The sequence below is a fragment of the Eimeria necatrix genome, genomic scaffold, assembly GCF_000499385.1.
Source record: "Eimeria necatrix Houghton genomic scaffold, Enh_scaff461, whole genome shotgun sequence".
Lineage (NCBI taxonomy): Eukaryota > Apicomplexa > Conoidasida > Eucoccidiorida > Eimeriidae > Eimeria > Eimeria necatrix.
This window is the reverse complement of record NW_013654811.1, coordinates 13,992-28,427: the sequence shown is the minus strand read 5'-3', so window position 1 is coordinate 28,427 and position 14,436 is coordinate 13,992. Positions and strand designations below refer to the sequence as shown.

Sequence of the window (14,436 nt, the reverse complement as noted above, 5' to 3'; positions counted from 1 at the left end):
TGCTGCTGCTGCTGCTGCTGCTGCTGCTGCTGCTGCTGCTGCTGCTGCTGCTGCTGCTGCTGCTGCTGCTGCTGCTGCTGCTGAGCTACCTGGTGGTACTGCAGCAGCTGCTGCTGGTGTTCTAGTTGCTGCTGTTTCTACTGCGCTATTGGATACTGTTGGTGCTGCTGCTCTGCATGGTGCTGCTGCTGCTGCTCTTCTGCTTGCTGCTGTTGCTGCTGTTCAACTTGCTGCAGCAGCTGTTTTACTTGCTGCTGCTGCTGCTGCTGCTGCTTTTTGCTGCTGCCCTTCGGGACCATGTTTTTTTGGTTTTTCTTGTTGTATTTTGAAGCACTAGTGCTGCTGCTGTTGCTACGGCCATCTGTTGCACTGCTGCTTTCGGGTTGAGGGTTTAGGGTTTAGGGTTTAGGGTTTAGGGTTTGCGTTGTGCGCAGGGCCGATTCACTCTTTGATGGGCCAAGCTATTGTGCCTTTCTCTTGTCTCTTTTCTTTGCTGCTGCTGCACCGCCGCTACTCTTTGCTGCATGCAGCAGCACTTGGATTAGCTACTTTAGGGTTTGCGGTGGCTTGGATGGCGCTGCATTCTGCTGCTGCTGCTGCTGCTGCTGCTGCGGGCCTTGCTGCTGCTGCTGCTGACCCTGCTGCTGCTGTGGCGGCGGCGGCGGCAGCTGCGGACTCGCAGCAGCGGCCCGGCCTTTCTGCTGCTGCAGCTTACCCAGCTGCTGCTGCTGCGGTTTTGACGCAGCAGCAGCAGCAGCAGCAGCAGCAGCAGCAGCAGCACCTGAGGGCAGCCCCGTTCGTTCCTTTAGACATTCCCGCAGTGTACACGCCCTTCGGCGCTGCCTACAGCAGCAGCAGCAGCAGCAGCAGCAGCAGCAGCAGCAGCAGCAGCAGCAGCCACAGCGTTAGTTGGATGGCAGCATTGATTGCTCTTTCCACAGCCCCCACAGCTCTTTCTTTTACCCTCAAGGAGTTGCTGCTGCGCTCTTACGAAAAGAAGCAGCAGTTGCTGCTGCTGCAGCAGCAGCAGCAGACTGCTGCGGACGACGACAGCGGGCGCTCGCTGCCGCTGCTGCAGCAGCAGCAGCAGCGGCAAGCACAGCAGCAGCACGAAGACGGGCAGGAGCAGCTGCTGCAGCAGCAAAGCGGCAGAACTGGAGGCCCCAACCAGCAGCAGCAGCAGCAGCAAGCACAGCAGAGCGTCCGCAGCAGCAGCAGCAGCAGCAGCAGCAGCAGCACTGCAGCAGCAGGAAACAGAAGCAGCTTGGCGCTGCTGCTGGTCTGTTGGGGCGGAACAGTCAGCTCTCTCTTTTGGTGCATCCTTTTGGCTCCCGTAAATGCATTCATTGTCAAGGTAATAACAATGTTGCTGCTGCTGCTGCTGCTGCTGCTGCTGCTGCTGCTGCTGCTGCTGCTACTGGTATCGCTGAACTGCTTCCACTGCAGCGGAGCTGCTGCTGCTGCTGCAGTGTTGCTGCTGCACTTCGTCTGCTTCTTGTGGCGATGCTGCTGCTGCATTTTTTGAAATGTAGCTAATTTTGTAACTGCTGCTGCTGCTGCTGCTGCTGCTCCCTTGCTGCCGCCGCAGCAGCTGCAGCAGCTGCTGCTTATTGCTTGCTGTTCCTCTCAAGTCATATCCTCTGAAATATGTTTTTCTCATTATTATTTATTTTTATTTATTTATTTATTTGTTTTTTATTTATTATCTTTTATTATTTATTATTTATTAGTTGCTTTTTTTATTTATTTTGTGTTACCAATTGCTGCCTTTTCTTTCATCTTGGCCTCCACTCTGCTGGCTCTCCTCCCAACCCCTAAACCCTAAACCCTAAACCCTAAACCCTAATTTAGGGTTTAGCGGGCTTTTGTGTGCGCGCGCAGGCGCCTGGCGACACAGTCGCCGGGTATTTGGTCAGAGGGTTTTCCTGCTTTCTGGGGGTGGCTGCTGGAAACGCTGATTTAGGGTTTGCGGATGCAGAAGTGGGAGATTTAAAAAAGGGTTTTTTTATTTCTCCTTTTCATTTTGCTGCTGCTGCTGCTGCTGCTGCTGCTGCTGCTTCCAAGCCCCTCTGCCAGCACGCGCCCCTCGCCTACGGCGTCTACGCCCTCATCAACTTGCTTTTCAATTTCGCCGCGCTTGGTACTCAAACCCTAAACCCTAAACCCTAAACCCTAAACCCTAAACCCTAAACCCTAAGCGCTGATTGCAGACTGGGCACCTCAAGGTCGCGACTGGGGTGAACCCTGCAGGTTCCCTGCGCTCTTCAGCGGAAACCCCTGCGGGTCTAAACCCTAAACCCTAAACCCTAGCGAACTAAACCCTAAACCCTAATCTCTAGCGAACTAAACCCTAAACCCTAATCCCTAAACGAGTAACCTGAAAAGGAGTTCTACGTTTCAAGCTCTCAACTGGGAGCGCTGTAAACCCTAAGGCTCAAACCCTAACCCTAAACCCTAAACCCTTGGCTTTTCGCAGCTGGGGGCTTTCTAAACCCTCAAGCTCAAACCCTAAACCCTAAACCCTAATCCCCGCAGCCGTCATCTCCGGCAGTGTCTTTCCTTTCATTTATCGTCATTCAGTTATTTTTATTTATTTATTTATTTATTTATTTATTTATTTATTTATTTATTATTTGCTGCTGCTGCTGCTGCTGCTGCTGCAGCACTGATTGCTACTGGCTCCTCCCTTCTGAGCTTTTTGGCCATGAAGGCAATTTTGCCTTTTGCTGTTTTGCTGTACGCGCTGCTGCCGCTCCCGCTGCTGCCAGCAGCAGATGCTGCTGTGTCTGCTGCAGTCCTGGTGAGTCTGCTGCTGCTGCTGCTGCTGCTGCTGCTGCTGCTGCTCCCGCTGCTGCCAGCAGCAGGTGCTGCTGTGTCTGCTGCAGTCCTTGTGAGTCTGCTGCTGCTGCTGCTGCTGCCGGTCCTGTTGCTGCCAGCAGCAGGTGCTGCTGTGTCTGCTGCAGTCCTGGTGAGTCTGCTGCTGCTTCTGCTGCTGCTGCTTCTTCGCGTCGTTTGCCGCCGCTGCTTATCCTGCTGCTGCTGCTGCTGATCCTGCTGCTGCTGCTTATCCTGCTGCTGCTGCTGCTTGATGCATTTTGGACTTTAAATTGAATTTTAGCTGCTGCTTAGCGCCTTTTTGCAGCAAATTGCTCGCAACGGACCAACAGAAGTTGAAAACATTTAAATTAAATGAATAAATATTTTAATTTAAATGCATTTAAACAATTTGCATGCATGCAGCATTTGCAGTCCACTGTATGGACTGGGCAGCAGATTGGGGCTGTTTGCTTCTTCTGGATTTCAACTTTTAATTGAATAAAGCTGCATTTCTTGCGATTAAATGACACAAATGAACAAATATTTGATTAATTTAATTTAATTTAATTTAATTTTTATTTTATTTCATTTTATTTGCAGATTTCTCTTTCTTTAATTCTCTCGGGAGTCATTTTGTTCCACCTGGAAAGCGTGAGGTGTATGAACACCTACGCCGGCGGCAACCCGCCCTGCTGCTGGCCGCTGCGGGGCTGCCGGTTTTTGAATTAATTGAATTAATTAAATCAATTAAATGAATTTAATTAATTAAATTAATTATTTTTTTTAATTTAAGCAAGTTTTGCTAATCGTGCAAGGTCAGGGATTCAAACTCCGGGAAGAATGCCCTTCTGGTGGCGGCGCTATTCAGAGTTGCACCCAGCAGCAGCAGCAGCAGCAGCAGCAGCAGCAGCAGCAGCAGCAGCAGCCGCAGCAGCAGCCGCAGCAACAAAGGCCGCAGCATGGACATCTTCACCGTCAGCAAGAAAGAAGCAGCAGCAGAAGCTGCACAAACAGCAGCTGCAGCAGCAGCAGCAGCAGCAGCAGCAGCAGCTTGTGCTCTGCCGCATGCAGTGGGAGCCCCAAAGTTTACGGGCAAAGGTAAAAACGTGCAGCCTGAGGTGTACGTACACCTCACGCCACTGAAGTTATTTTTTTTGTTCACTGATATGTTTCAGGGTTTAGGGTTTAGGGTTTAGGGTTTAGGGTTTAGGGTTTAGGGTTTGTGGCGGTGGCACGAAACAGCAGCGTGGAAGCCCAGAACCCCGTCACTGCATTTGCTGCTTCACCTCCACTTTAGGCTTTAGGTCTTAGGGTTTAGGGTTTAGGGTTTAGGGTTTAGGGTTTAGGGTTTAGCTCTGGCGCCCAGTGCTAGATTTTTGGTCTTAGCCTTAAACCCTAATCATCGCCGCAAACCTAAAATTCCGTGCATTGACTCTTACGTGTACTGCTGACTGTTCTAGGGTTTAGGGTTTAGGGTTTAGGTTTTAGGGTTTAGGGTTTAGGTTTTAGGGTTTAGAGTGAGCTGTGCTTCCCTTTCGTGACCGCAACCCGCGCTGCTTTTTGCTGCTGCATGCAGCAGCGAGGAATCCAACAAACCACTTTCGAAGTTTATTATTAATTTATTTAAATGAATAAAATAAATAAAATAAATAAAATAAATTAAATAAATGAATATTCATTCATTTGTATTAATCTCGAGATGCTGTGCGGAACAGAGGTGTACCGAAATGTAGGTAAATGCATGCATATGAATTTGTGTTTGATTATGCAAACCCTAAACCCTAAACCCTACCTAAACCCTAAATTAAACCCTAAACTCTATTCGCTGGACCTTCCCGCCGCCCCAAATAGGCCTTCTACGAAGCCCCAAACCCTAAACCCTAAACCCTTGTGCATGCTGAAAACTGGGGTTTGTGCGAAGGGGCGGTTTTATCTCTTTGAATTTAATTCAATTTCGAAAGTTTATTTCAATTTTAATTTTTAAATAATAAAAATGATTAATTCAATTAATGGCACTGAAGACTTTTGTAAAATCCGCGGCTGCCAGTAGTGCGCTGCTTCCAGTGTACGTACACCTCACGCTCAGGCCTGAGTCTGAGACGGCTTTGCTGCTGCTTATTGTCCTGCTGCTTCTGCTGCTGCTGCTGCTTCTGCTGCTGCTGCTTTTGCTGCTGCGGGTGGCTCTGTAGTGTCAGGGTTTAGTTCATTTGAAGGGCTGTGTCTGCAAGCAGCTCGGGTGTATGTACACCTCACGCATGCATGCATTCATCTTCTGCTCTCTTTGCATTCCTTTCCACTGCAGCAGTTGCAATAATTCGCATTTAAGAAATTAGGGTTTAGGGTTTCAGGGTTTGTGCCTGAGAGCTTTTCTTCACGCAGCTTTAGTGTAGAGAGGGGGCAGACAGCTGGAACTAAATAGCAGCAGCAGCAGCAGCAGCAGCAGCAGCAACAGCAACTTCGTCTGGCTTGGCAGCATCTGCAGCTGCGCCGGGCCCCACAGGACCCCTGCAGCTGCTGCTGCATGCAAGTGTGGCGGTGGAAAGCCCCAAGCTGCAGCAGGGGCCCTGCAGCTGCTGCTGCATGCAAATGCGGCGGCGAAAAGCCCCATGCTGCAGCAGCAGCAGCAAAGGGCCCCAGGGGGCCCCCTAGGGCCCCCTGGGGCCTTTTGCTGCTGCGTGTCGCCGCAGGGGCCCCTGGCTTGCCGCCGTTCTGCAGGTGACTCTAGGGCTTGGGGTCTAGGGTTTAGGGTTTTAGCGATTGGGGTTTAGGGTTTGGGGCTGTTTATTCTCAAGTAAGCCTCTACGGAACCCCCCAGCAGCTCTTTAGGCAAATGGCTCTGCAGCAAAACTTGGGAAGCAGCAAAAAGAAAAAGCTGAAAGCAGCTTCTTTTTCGCTGTGTGTGCAGAGCCCCAGTTTTGGGCTGATTTATGGGGAGAGAATCCTTTTAGTTTGGTTTAATCTGAATTAATTAATTAATTTATTTGAATATAATTACGAATAAGTCCAAGGCAAATGGTCTTTCGTTCAGCTTTCTTGAATTGCCGCTGCGCTGCAGAAAGCAGAGCAGCCAGCGCGGAAAGCTGCTGCTGCTGCGGGCGGCCGGCAGCGCTGGGGAGAGCTAGAGGGTTTGAATTTCCATTTATTTTGGAGTTTAAATTAAATAATAATTTAAATAAAAGGCTTTTAAACATTCCTGAGGCCCCGAGCGGCCGCTGGAGAAGCAGCCGCCGCGCTGCGCCAACACGCCCCACCCAGCCAACCCCACCAGAGAGCCTTGCGTAAGCCCACGGGGCCCGCGAGAACTGCAGCAGCAGCTTTCTCGAAATTCTTTTGTTTTCTTTCGAATAAATTCAGCAGCTTCTCGCGGCTGCTTCCAGGGGCTGTTCCCACGGAAGAGAGCGGAACCGCCGCGGCTGAGCCTCGGTCGCTGACGACACCCTCCCACGGGCTGTGAGTTCTCTTGTAAAATTCAGCACAGCGCGGGTTTTTCTGCATTGAATGTAAGGAAAAGATCCTTTTAAATGCATTTTCCCGAAAAATTTCCCCAAAGAGCGCAGGAAAAACGCAAGACATCCTCTTTCTGCATGCATTCAAATGCTCGCCATTGCGTGTGCAACTCGGAGGGCGCGGATCTAAGGCTCTCCCGGCTCCAAGCTCCTATTTTTCCTTTTATTTCTTCTCCATTATTCTAATAATGCTATTTCGCGGCATGTGCCTTTGCATTCCCCCGGCCACTGCAGCGCGCGGCGCGTGTTTCCCCACCCACCACCGCCTGCAGCGAATCGAATCTCCCGGAGCCCTTCTGCTGCCAGCCAGCTTTCATTTCAAAACTCCTGCTTGCCTCTTTTTTCTCTCCTGTGCATGCAGGCGCCCGGAAGCTTGTTGGTCCTACGGGTGCGGAAGATCAGCTGCGGCACTCAGCGCTCACCTCGCGCCGCTGCAAGCCGCTCAAAAGAGGGAATCTCGCGTTTTCGAGACCTCCAAACCCTGAAAACGTTTCAAACTCTTCTACACGGAGCCTTTTATTGCACGATCTTTGCGGATCTGCTTGTGTTTCAGCGACTTGGGCACCCCAGCCTTTCCTCCAGCGGCCGCGTGCTCGCGTCTTGCAATGGCGCACCCTATAGCCTCTCATGAACGCAGTGTAGGTTTCGATTTCGCGGCTGATCTATGAGATCTTTGGTTTTATTTCAATAAGTATTCAACTTTCAGCGGTTCATATCCAGGAATATCGGGAATATTCGCGAAAATTCGTTTCTTGCAAGACTCCACTTTCACGGGAGTTTCCACTTGTTTCCGACAGTCTCGTTCCTCTTTTCTGGATTTAGACCCATCATTTTCGCATTCGAAGATGGTTTAAAAGCGTCCAAGTATCTAAATCTTGCAAAGGGGTGCTCAAAGATGCAAAAATGCGGCTTCATCGTTGCTGCTTCCTGCTGCTGCGCTGCAGCTGCACACCATGAGCCAGGACTTGGCTTTCGTAGAAGAGCGCCTCGTCCGCGCCCTGCAAAAGCCCCAAATGGACCATTCGCTGACGCAGACGCTCGACCGGCTGCGGGCGTTGCGGGAAATGGTCGCGGCCATTCAGGCCAAGCACTCGGTGGGTTTCTTCTCTGGCTGCGGCTTCCCGCAGCCTCCGGCAGCTCTGAAAAGCCTCTATTTGCGTTAAAAACATTTAATTTAGATGATGCTTTCGATTTAATAAGGAGATCTCGAGATTTGAGAGCCTGGACTGCGAATTGCAACAATGCGCAGGAGGTGACCTCCCTGTGGGATAGCATCGCAGCGGCGGCTCGCAGCCAGGCCTGCTGCTTGCAGTACCTGCAGACTTTACAGGTGAGGCTGCAGCAATTCTAAACGCCCCTAAGCAGCTTTTTAATACTTTTGGAAGCCTCATTTTGTGCTGCTGTAGGCCTGCGATGTGGGCAACTGGGGGCGGACTGGGCTGCGGGCTTGCTGCAGGCGGTGGCGGAAGCAAATGGCTGCTTGCAGCAGCAGCCAGAGGGGCTGTGCGCGTCAGCTGAGGAGTTTGCGAAGTACTTGTGGCCGAGAGAGTTTTCCATGGACAGCAGCCAGTACGTTCAGAACACCGGACGGCGCTGCATGCATGCGCGCAGCTGCAGCGCGAAAAGAATGGATTCAAATCCAGCGCGAAAAGAAACATTTCAAATCCATTTCCTTGCGATTGCAATCAGGCCGTACCTGCCTTCGCTGTCTTTCGCCGGCAGCAGCTTCAGCAGCAACTTGGCGCCGGTGGGCGCCGGGCAGGAAAGCCCGTCTATGCAGGTGAGGCTTTGGCCGTGGTTCTTCACTATATTGCAGATATTTTGCATTAAATGAGTGGCAGCTTTTGTTTTTTTTCACAATTTCGCTCAATTATGCGGGAAGAAGCTGCAGTGCCGCTGCTATTAGCTCAGTTCCAGCAGCCAATCGGGCACCCGCTGCCGGCTGCCTTTGCCGTGTGCGCAGGGAATGAGCGGCTCCGCAGCGAGGCCGGCGAAGGAGCCGAAGTGCTCCTGAGGTCATTCTTTTGCGCGGCTTCAACAGCTGAATCCAGCGCTTGAAAGGAGTCAAAAGAGTAAATGCAGCAGTTTTTGAATTGAGTCTTTAGGTGTAGTTTAGCCTTCTGAGACTGGTGCGGAGGTTTCCTCCCAATTGCCCAACTCCCTCCGGGCGTGGAGTGCGCCCGCCCCGGGCGCACAGAGGGGCCCCCCAAACCCCTCAAGGTGGGAGGCGCTGCTGGCAGTCCACTCAAAGGGCTGCCAGAGCTCTTCCCAGCACGACAGTTGCTTGTTCGCGCTCGCAATTTTGTATGAGCGGCCCCCGGGCTGCTGCTTCGCGCGTCGCTTTGCTGCAGCGGGGAAAGCGGCGCGAGACGCGCAGCAATTGCGCCAAATTCAAATGCCAGACTTGCTTTCCAGCTCGCCTCCAGAGGTTCTTGCGCGCGACCGCCCACGAGCACCTTGTGCCTGGCGGGAACTTTCTGAAACGGACTGCCCCCAGCTGGCAGCTCCAAGAGTGACAAGCTTTGCTGCGCCGGCGCACACAAACTCAAAGGTCTTCTGCAGACCCATAATAATGCAGACCCAGCTCTTTTCGCCGTAGACGCAGCCTCACGCCTTGTGCAGCTTCGTGCTGCAGCGCGCTGCCGCCCGTAGCTGATCGGCCGCCGCCTTCACGTCTTGTTCCGCCTTTTCAGTCTTCTTGTCCTGCATTCAAAATAGTTTAGGCTTTCGCGAACTTTCATGTCCTGTTTAGCGCATTGGACTAAAGCCCAACTCTCCAGAAAGGCGACGGCTGCTTCAGAAACCTCGTTTCACACGCTGTTCCTCTTTCTTTAGCGACAAACCGCCTTTGATTCTTGCACATCACTGGCTAAAAAGCAGAAAAAATTACTTCTAGTGGCTCTTTTTCACTCAGCTTACCTTCGCGTTGTTGAGCAGGCCAGCGGCGAACGCCTGCACAGTATTGCGGTAGTCCTCTAGAGCTTCTTGAAAAGCGGCGATGGATGAATTGGCCTCGGGGGCTGTTTGCAGCAAAGCAGCAACATCGTTTTCGTGCTGCTGCATGCATTTACTCCACTGCTGCATCTCCTGCTCCTGCGGCTTCTTCTGCTTCGAGCTGCTCTGGCCGCTTTCCGCCGCAGCAGCAGCGGCGCAGTTCAAGTATGAGCCTGTGCAGATCAGCGTCCTTTTTGGCTCGGAAAGCTGCAGCCCAGAACCTTAACTTCTTCTCCTTTTAGCGATAATGAATTAAAACTGCTCGCTTTCTTTTGTTTGGGTCCGTAGTGCTGGCTGCCAGATAGTGTTTTCAACGAGAAAGCCAGGGAAGAGCTAACCGATTCCTTGGGCGCTCACCTGTATCCTTAATTGCAGCTTCAGCCACACGCCCCAGCTCCTTCCGGACCTTTTCGAATGCGCTTTGAAGCGCTGCAGCTGCTGCGTCTTCTTCTGGAGTTGTAAACCTGCGAAAGAGAGAAGCGAGGGAAACTTCAGATAAGAAATTGAAGCAGTTTGAGAGGCCTGATGCTGCCACGCGCATTGCCGCACGCAAAAAGAAAGAAAACAACACGTTTTTCCTCACCTCAGCTTCCAGCGGCTCAAGAGAGTGCCTATGACGAGCACGGCCAGGAGCAGCAGCAGCAGCAGCAGCTTCTTGAAATGTTCAAGATCTACCGGGTAGGGATAGTCAAACGTGACTGTGAGCGAGCGCTCTTCGTGTGGACTCGGAGAAGCTGAAATAGAGTGCCATTTCAGACTCAAAGCTGGCCGCGAAGTGACAATATCGAACCACCATTTGATCCTTTTCTCCTCCACCGAGTCGAACTCGACTGGCGAAGAGCAGCGGATGTTTGTGGCACCTGAATCGCAGCGCAAACGGCCTCACATCCCGCGGCTGCTGCTATTAAAAACTAAAACTTAATCCCAAAAGGCTGCTACTTTGCAGCTGCTCTCTGCCTGAGAACTTCAAAATGCCAAAGTGCAGCAACAGGCGCACCCGTCGGCAAGGCCACTGTCAGGGAAAGCTGCTCAGCGTAGATGTCGCTGAAAATCGGCTCCAGAGGAATTTTCAAAGACACAGATGAGCTGCTGCTGCCGGCCTCTTGCTGCAGCAGCAGCGAGCTCACGGGCTGGTTGTATCTCACTCTCAAGTCGAAGTTCCAACCCCCAAGAACTGGAAATCTTGGCCAGACCTGCAGCGTCCCCATATTTACAAAACAATACTCCGGGAAAATCCCGAAAAATCCGTTTTTAACATCTTCACTGGGCCTAATGATTTGTTTTCGTTGAGGAATTTGCAAATGCACAGCAGCAGATGAGAAGTGAGAGGGATTTGCTGCATGCGCTGCTTCTCAGATGCTCAAATGCATGCACAACAGCCTCTGTCCTTTTTTCTGCTGCCATAAAAAGACAGAGAGAAGCCACTTTAAACTGCAGAACTCGGAACTGAAACGAAACTGCGCGAACAGCAGCTGCAGGCGAAAGAAGCAACCGTGAACTAGCTGCTGCGCTGCTGCAGCTGCTGCGCTGCTGCAGCTGCTGCGCTGCTGCAGCTGCTGCGCTGCTGCAGCTGCTGCGCTGCTGCAGCTGCTGCGCTGCTGCGCTGCTGCAGCTGCTGCGTGTGTGTGGCGCTGCAGTGGTTACCTCGAGGCGGGTAGAGAGCGGAGCTTCTTCGGGCCCCTCTCTGGCTGCGAAAGCAGTGGTCAAGTTTCCCGCAGAGTCCGCAACGTCTAAGTTGAAAACATCTGGAGGAAGACTTGCATGCAAGTCGAAGAGCACGTGGGAAGGCACTGGGGGCGCCCGCGGCACTTCTTTGTTCTGCAGCGCCAGCCGGGGGGTGCCGGGCGCCAGGCCCTGCAGCAGCGCCACGCTGACGGGGTTGAAGGGGCCCTGCAGCAGCTCGCACGCAGCAAGCAGCAGCAGCAGCAGCAGCAGCAGCACGCTGCAGCCAGGCCTGCCTAGGCGCGGCAGCAGCAGCTGCTGCAACTCGCCAGGCCGCAGCAGCAACTGCTGCCGGCATAAAGGATCAACTGCAGCAAACTAGAAAAAGCCTAAAAGCCCGCAGGAAACTCTCTGCATGCAAGCCCCCAGACTGCATGCGTTGCATGCAAGCTGCTGTAGCCTGCGGAGGGTCTCGCGGGCTTTGAATTGCTGCTAGACTTTCTGACTATTCGAATGTGGGCAGCAGCAACAGGGGCCCCAAGGGATTTGGGGGCCCCGGGAGGGGCCCCAGGGTTTTTGGGGCCACAGGAGGGGCTCCCGGGGGGGCCCTGGGGGCCCCCTGAGGGGCCCCAGGGCTTTGGAGGCCTCTAGGGGCCCCAAGGAACCCCTGGGGGGCCCGTGAGGGCCCCCAGAGATATAGGGGCCCCTGGGGCCCCCCGTCGAGGGGCCCCTGGCTTTGGGGGCCCCTGGGCGTACCTGCTGGAGCGCAGCGTCGTTGTGGAATTTGTAGAAGTCCTCACTGACAGCAGCGCCGCTGAGAGGCAGCAGCAGCAGCCGCTCTGCAGCAAAGAGAAAGCCCAAGTGCTGCGGCAGCGGGAAGACCACGGCGAAGGGCTCCACAGCAGCAAGCGGCTCCACTGCAGCAGCAGAGGCCCACTTCCACAGGCCTTCCGATAGCTTCTGGAAAGACTTCTGAGGCCCAGCAGCAGCAGCAGCAGCAGCAGCAGCAGCAGCAAAAGCAGAGAGGCACTGTGTGGAGCGCTTCAACTTCGGCGGAATTTGCCGCTCCAGTTCTCAAATCAAATAAGGAAATCAAAAATATTTAGATATATTTATTTATATTAAAATATAAATCGACAGATACATGCATATATACACAGATTTGGCACTATTTCTTTTCAGAAAGAATCCAAAGACAGAGCCACTGATCTGCAGCCAAAAGGCTGGCTGTTCAGTGGCCTGAGTTCTGCCTCTCGAATTCACCAAAAACTTTCCTCAAAACAAAAAATATAATTAAAACAAAAGAAAATTAAATGATCCCTGCCACTGGAAAGCTTCTTGAAGCCCCAGAGATTCACTATAAATGCCCCAGTGCAGAGCAGCAGCAAGAAGCAGCGAGCAGCAAAGCACAGCAGCGAGCAGCAGCGAGCAGCAGCGAGCAGCAAAGCGCAGCAGCAAGCAGCAGCAAGCAGCAATGCGCATCAGCGAGCAGCAAAGCGCAGCAGCAAGCAGCAGTGAGCAGCAACAAGCACCAGCGAGCAGCCAGGCGCAGCAGCGCGCAGCAGCACGCAGCAGCAGGCAGCAGCAAGCAGCAGCAAGCAGCAGCAAGCAGCAGCAAGCAGCAGCAAGCAGCAGCAAGCAGCAGCAAGCAGCAGCCTTACTTGCTGCATGCGCCGCTCCCCGGCCTCTCCGAGGGAAGTCTGGGGGGGCAGCTGAAATGACAAAGAGCTTCGAAGTGCTTTATAAGGCAAAGGCCAATTCAAAGAAGTGGCGAAAATAACAGACTGAATCGCCTCCAGCTCCACTGCCTGGGGCAGCGGACGGTAAGGCCGCCCTGCAGCAGCAGCAGCAGCAGCAGCAGCAGCAGCAGCAGCAGCAATGGCGGCAAGAAGCGCGGGCAAGGAGGCGAATAATAGGGCCTGGGGGCTCTCAAAGATAAGACCAAAAGGTATTAAACGAAAGCCCCAGAAGCCCGCCAGCCAGCAAGCACAGCGAGCAGGCCACTCTAGTTTCCGCCGGTGAAGCCGCAGCAGCAGCAGCAGCAGCAGCAGCAGCAGCAGCCGCAGCAGCAGCCGCAGCAGCAGCGAGCAGCTCGGGTCGCGCTGCATTGCGCTCCCCGCCTTTGCATGCACCTCTCCTCGTTTGCTGCTCTTCGTTGCTGCGGCCCCCTGCGCAGCTGATCTCAGCTGCAGCGCCGCCTCCGCAGCAGCAGCAGCAGCAGCAGCAGCAGCAGCAGCAGCAGCAGCACGAGCGACGCACCAAGGATGTATGAGACCGTGAGCTTGACAGACTCTGTTTGCTGCAAAGGCCTCTCGAGTTGAATTTGGAAGACACTGGGCCAGCAGGGGGACTTGAAGTTGCTGCTGCTTCCTGCTGCTGCTGCAGCCAGCAGCAGCTCCTCCTTCTGCAGCAGCAGCTGCCGCTGCCCCCAGTCTTCCCAAATAAGAGAAGAAATGCTTGGCAGCAAACGAGACACAGGAAGCACCTTTAGCTGCTTCCCGTTTGCTGCTGAGGCTTTCATCCATCCTAGCTGCTCACAAGCCCCGCAAAACCCGCAAACCGATGCTGTTGTTGCTGCTGCTGCTGCTGCGCTGCTGCTGCTGCTGCTGCGCTGCTGCTGCTGCTGCGCTGCTGCTGCTGCTGCTGCGCTGCTCTTGCGTTATTGTTAAGCTGTCTCTGCGCTGTTGCTGCTGCCTCTGCGTTGTTGATAAGCGGCTAGTAAGCTGTTGCTGCGCTGCTGCTGCTGCTGCTGCTGCGCTGCTGCTGCTGCTCTGCCTCACCTGCGTCGCTTCAGAGTAAGGCAGCAAAATGAAAACAGATGCAGCAGCAGCAGCTCCCTTGTTCAGCAGCTGCAGCTCGACGGTGATCTTCGCCTGACGGCCGAACTCGATGTGCCGCGAGACCTGCAGAGAGCAAGCAGCAGCAGCAGCAGCAGCAGCAGCAGCAGCAGCAGCAGCAGCAGCAGCAGCAAAGGAAACCTCTAGAATGTGGGGCCTGCATGCAGGAATCGTGCAAAGCTGTTAGACGCGGCGGCCTATAGGAAGCAGCAGCAGCAGCAACTTTTTGCTGCTGTCGGGAGTTGCTAGGAAGCAGCAGCAGCAGCAGCCCTTGTTTGTCGCTTAGTTAGCTGCTGGAAAGCAACAGCAGCCGCAGCAGCAGCAGCAGGAACAGCAGCAGCAGCAGCAGCAGCTGTTCTTGGCTTCACCTCTTCAGCCACCAACCCAGAATGAGTGGCCTCGTGAAGAGCTGCCAAGGCGGGGTCCTGCAGCAAGCTGCGGCTTGCTGCAGCTGCTGCTGGCTGCAGCTGCTGCAGCGCGAGCAGCAGCTGCTGCTGCTGCGCCAAATGCTGCAGCGCGCAGGCGGTGGAGTCGAAGGGGCGCGGCAGCGGCAAAGACACATCTGCTGCAGCAGGGATTTCAGTTTCATCGAATTGGTAAAACTCGCAAACTGCGGGAGT

At 53.7% G+C, this 14,436-nt stretch overlaps 3 protein-coding genes across 3 annotated transcripts in view; 2 read left to right on the top strand and 1 right to left on the bottom strand.

Moving 5' to 3' along the window:
* Positions 1–913: 913 nt before the first annotated feature.
* Positions 914–3,546, top strand: ENH_00056100 (hypothetical protein, conserved; the record flags this gene model as incomplete). The annotated part of the gene is made up of 4 exons (XM_013583860.1): positions 914–1,354; positions 2,065–2,140; positions 2,664–2,890; positions 3,418–3,546. The coding sequence occupies 4 exons, from the start codon at positions 914–916 to the stop codon at positions 3,544–3,546; spliced, it is 873 nt and encodes a 290-aa protein (XP_013439314.1).
* A 3,132-nt stretch (positions 3,547–6,678) lies between these two features.
* Positions 6,679–8,337, top strand: ENH_00056090 (hypothetical protein, conserved; the record flags this gene model as incomplete). The annotated part of the gene is made up of 6 exons (XM_013583859.1): positions 6,679–6,912; positions 7,268–7,417; positions 7,573–7,653; positions 7,780–7,892; positions 8,013–8,103; positions 8,287–8,337. The coding sequence occupies 6 exons, from the start codon at positions 6,679–6,681 to the stop codon at positions 8,335–8,337; spliced, it is 720 nt and encodes a 239-aa protein (XP_013439313.1).
* Positions 8,338–8,930: 593 nt separating this feature from the next.
* The window catches only part of ENH_00056080 (ribophorin I, putative), a gene marked incomplete at both ends in the record, with an annotated part of 5,727 nt that continues 221 nt past the window's right edge, over positions 8,931–14,436 (bottom strand). Inside the window, 11 exon segments of the mRNA XM_013583858.1 lie at positions 8,931–9,026; positions 9,243–9,490; positions 9,675–9,781; positions 9,901–10,177; positions 10,315–10,510; positions 10,947–11,207; positions 11,736–11,951; positions 12,641–12,813; positions 13,239–13,509; positions 13,760–13,882; positions 14,185–14,436. Coding sequence (XP_013439312.1) covers positions 8,931–9,026; positions 9,243–9,490; positions 9,675–9,781; positions 9,901–10,177; positions 10,315–10,510; positions 10,947–11,207; positions 11,736–11,951; positions 12,641–12,813; positions 13,239–13,509; positions 13,760–13,882; positions 14,185–14,436 — 2,220 coding nt within the window.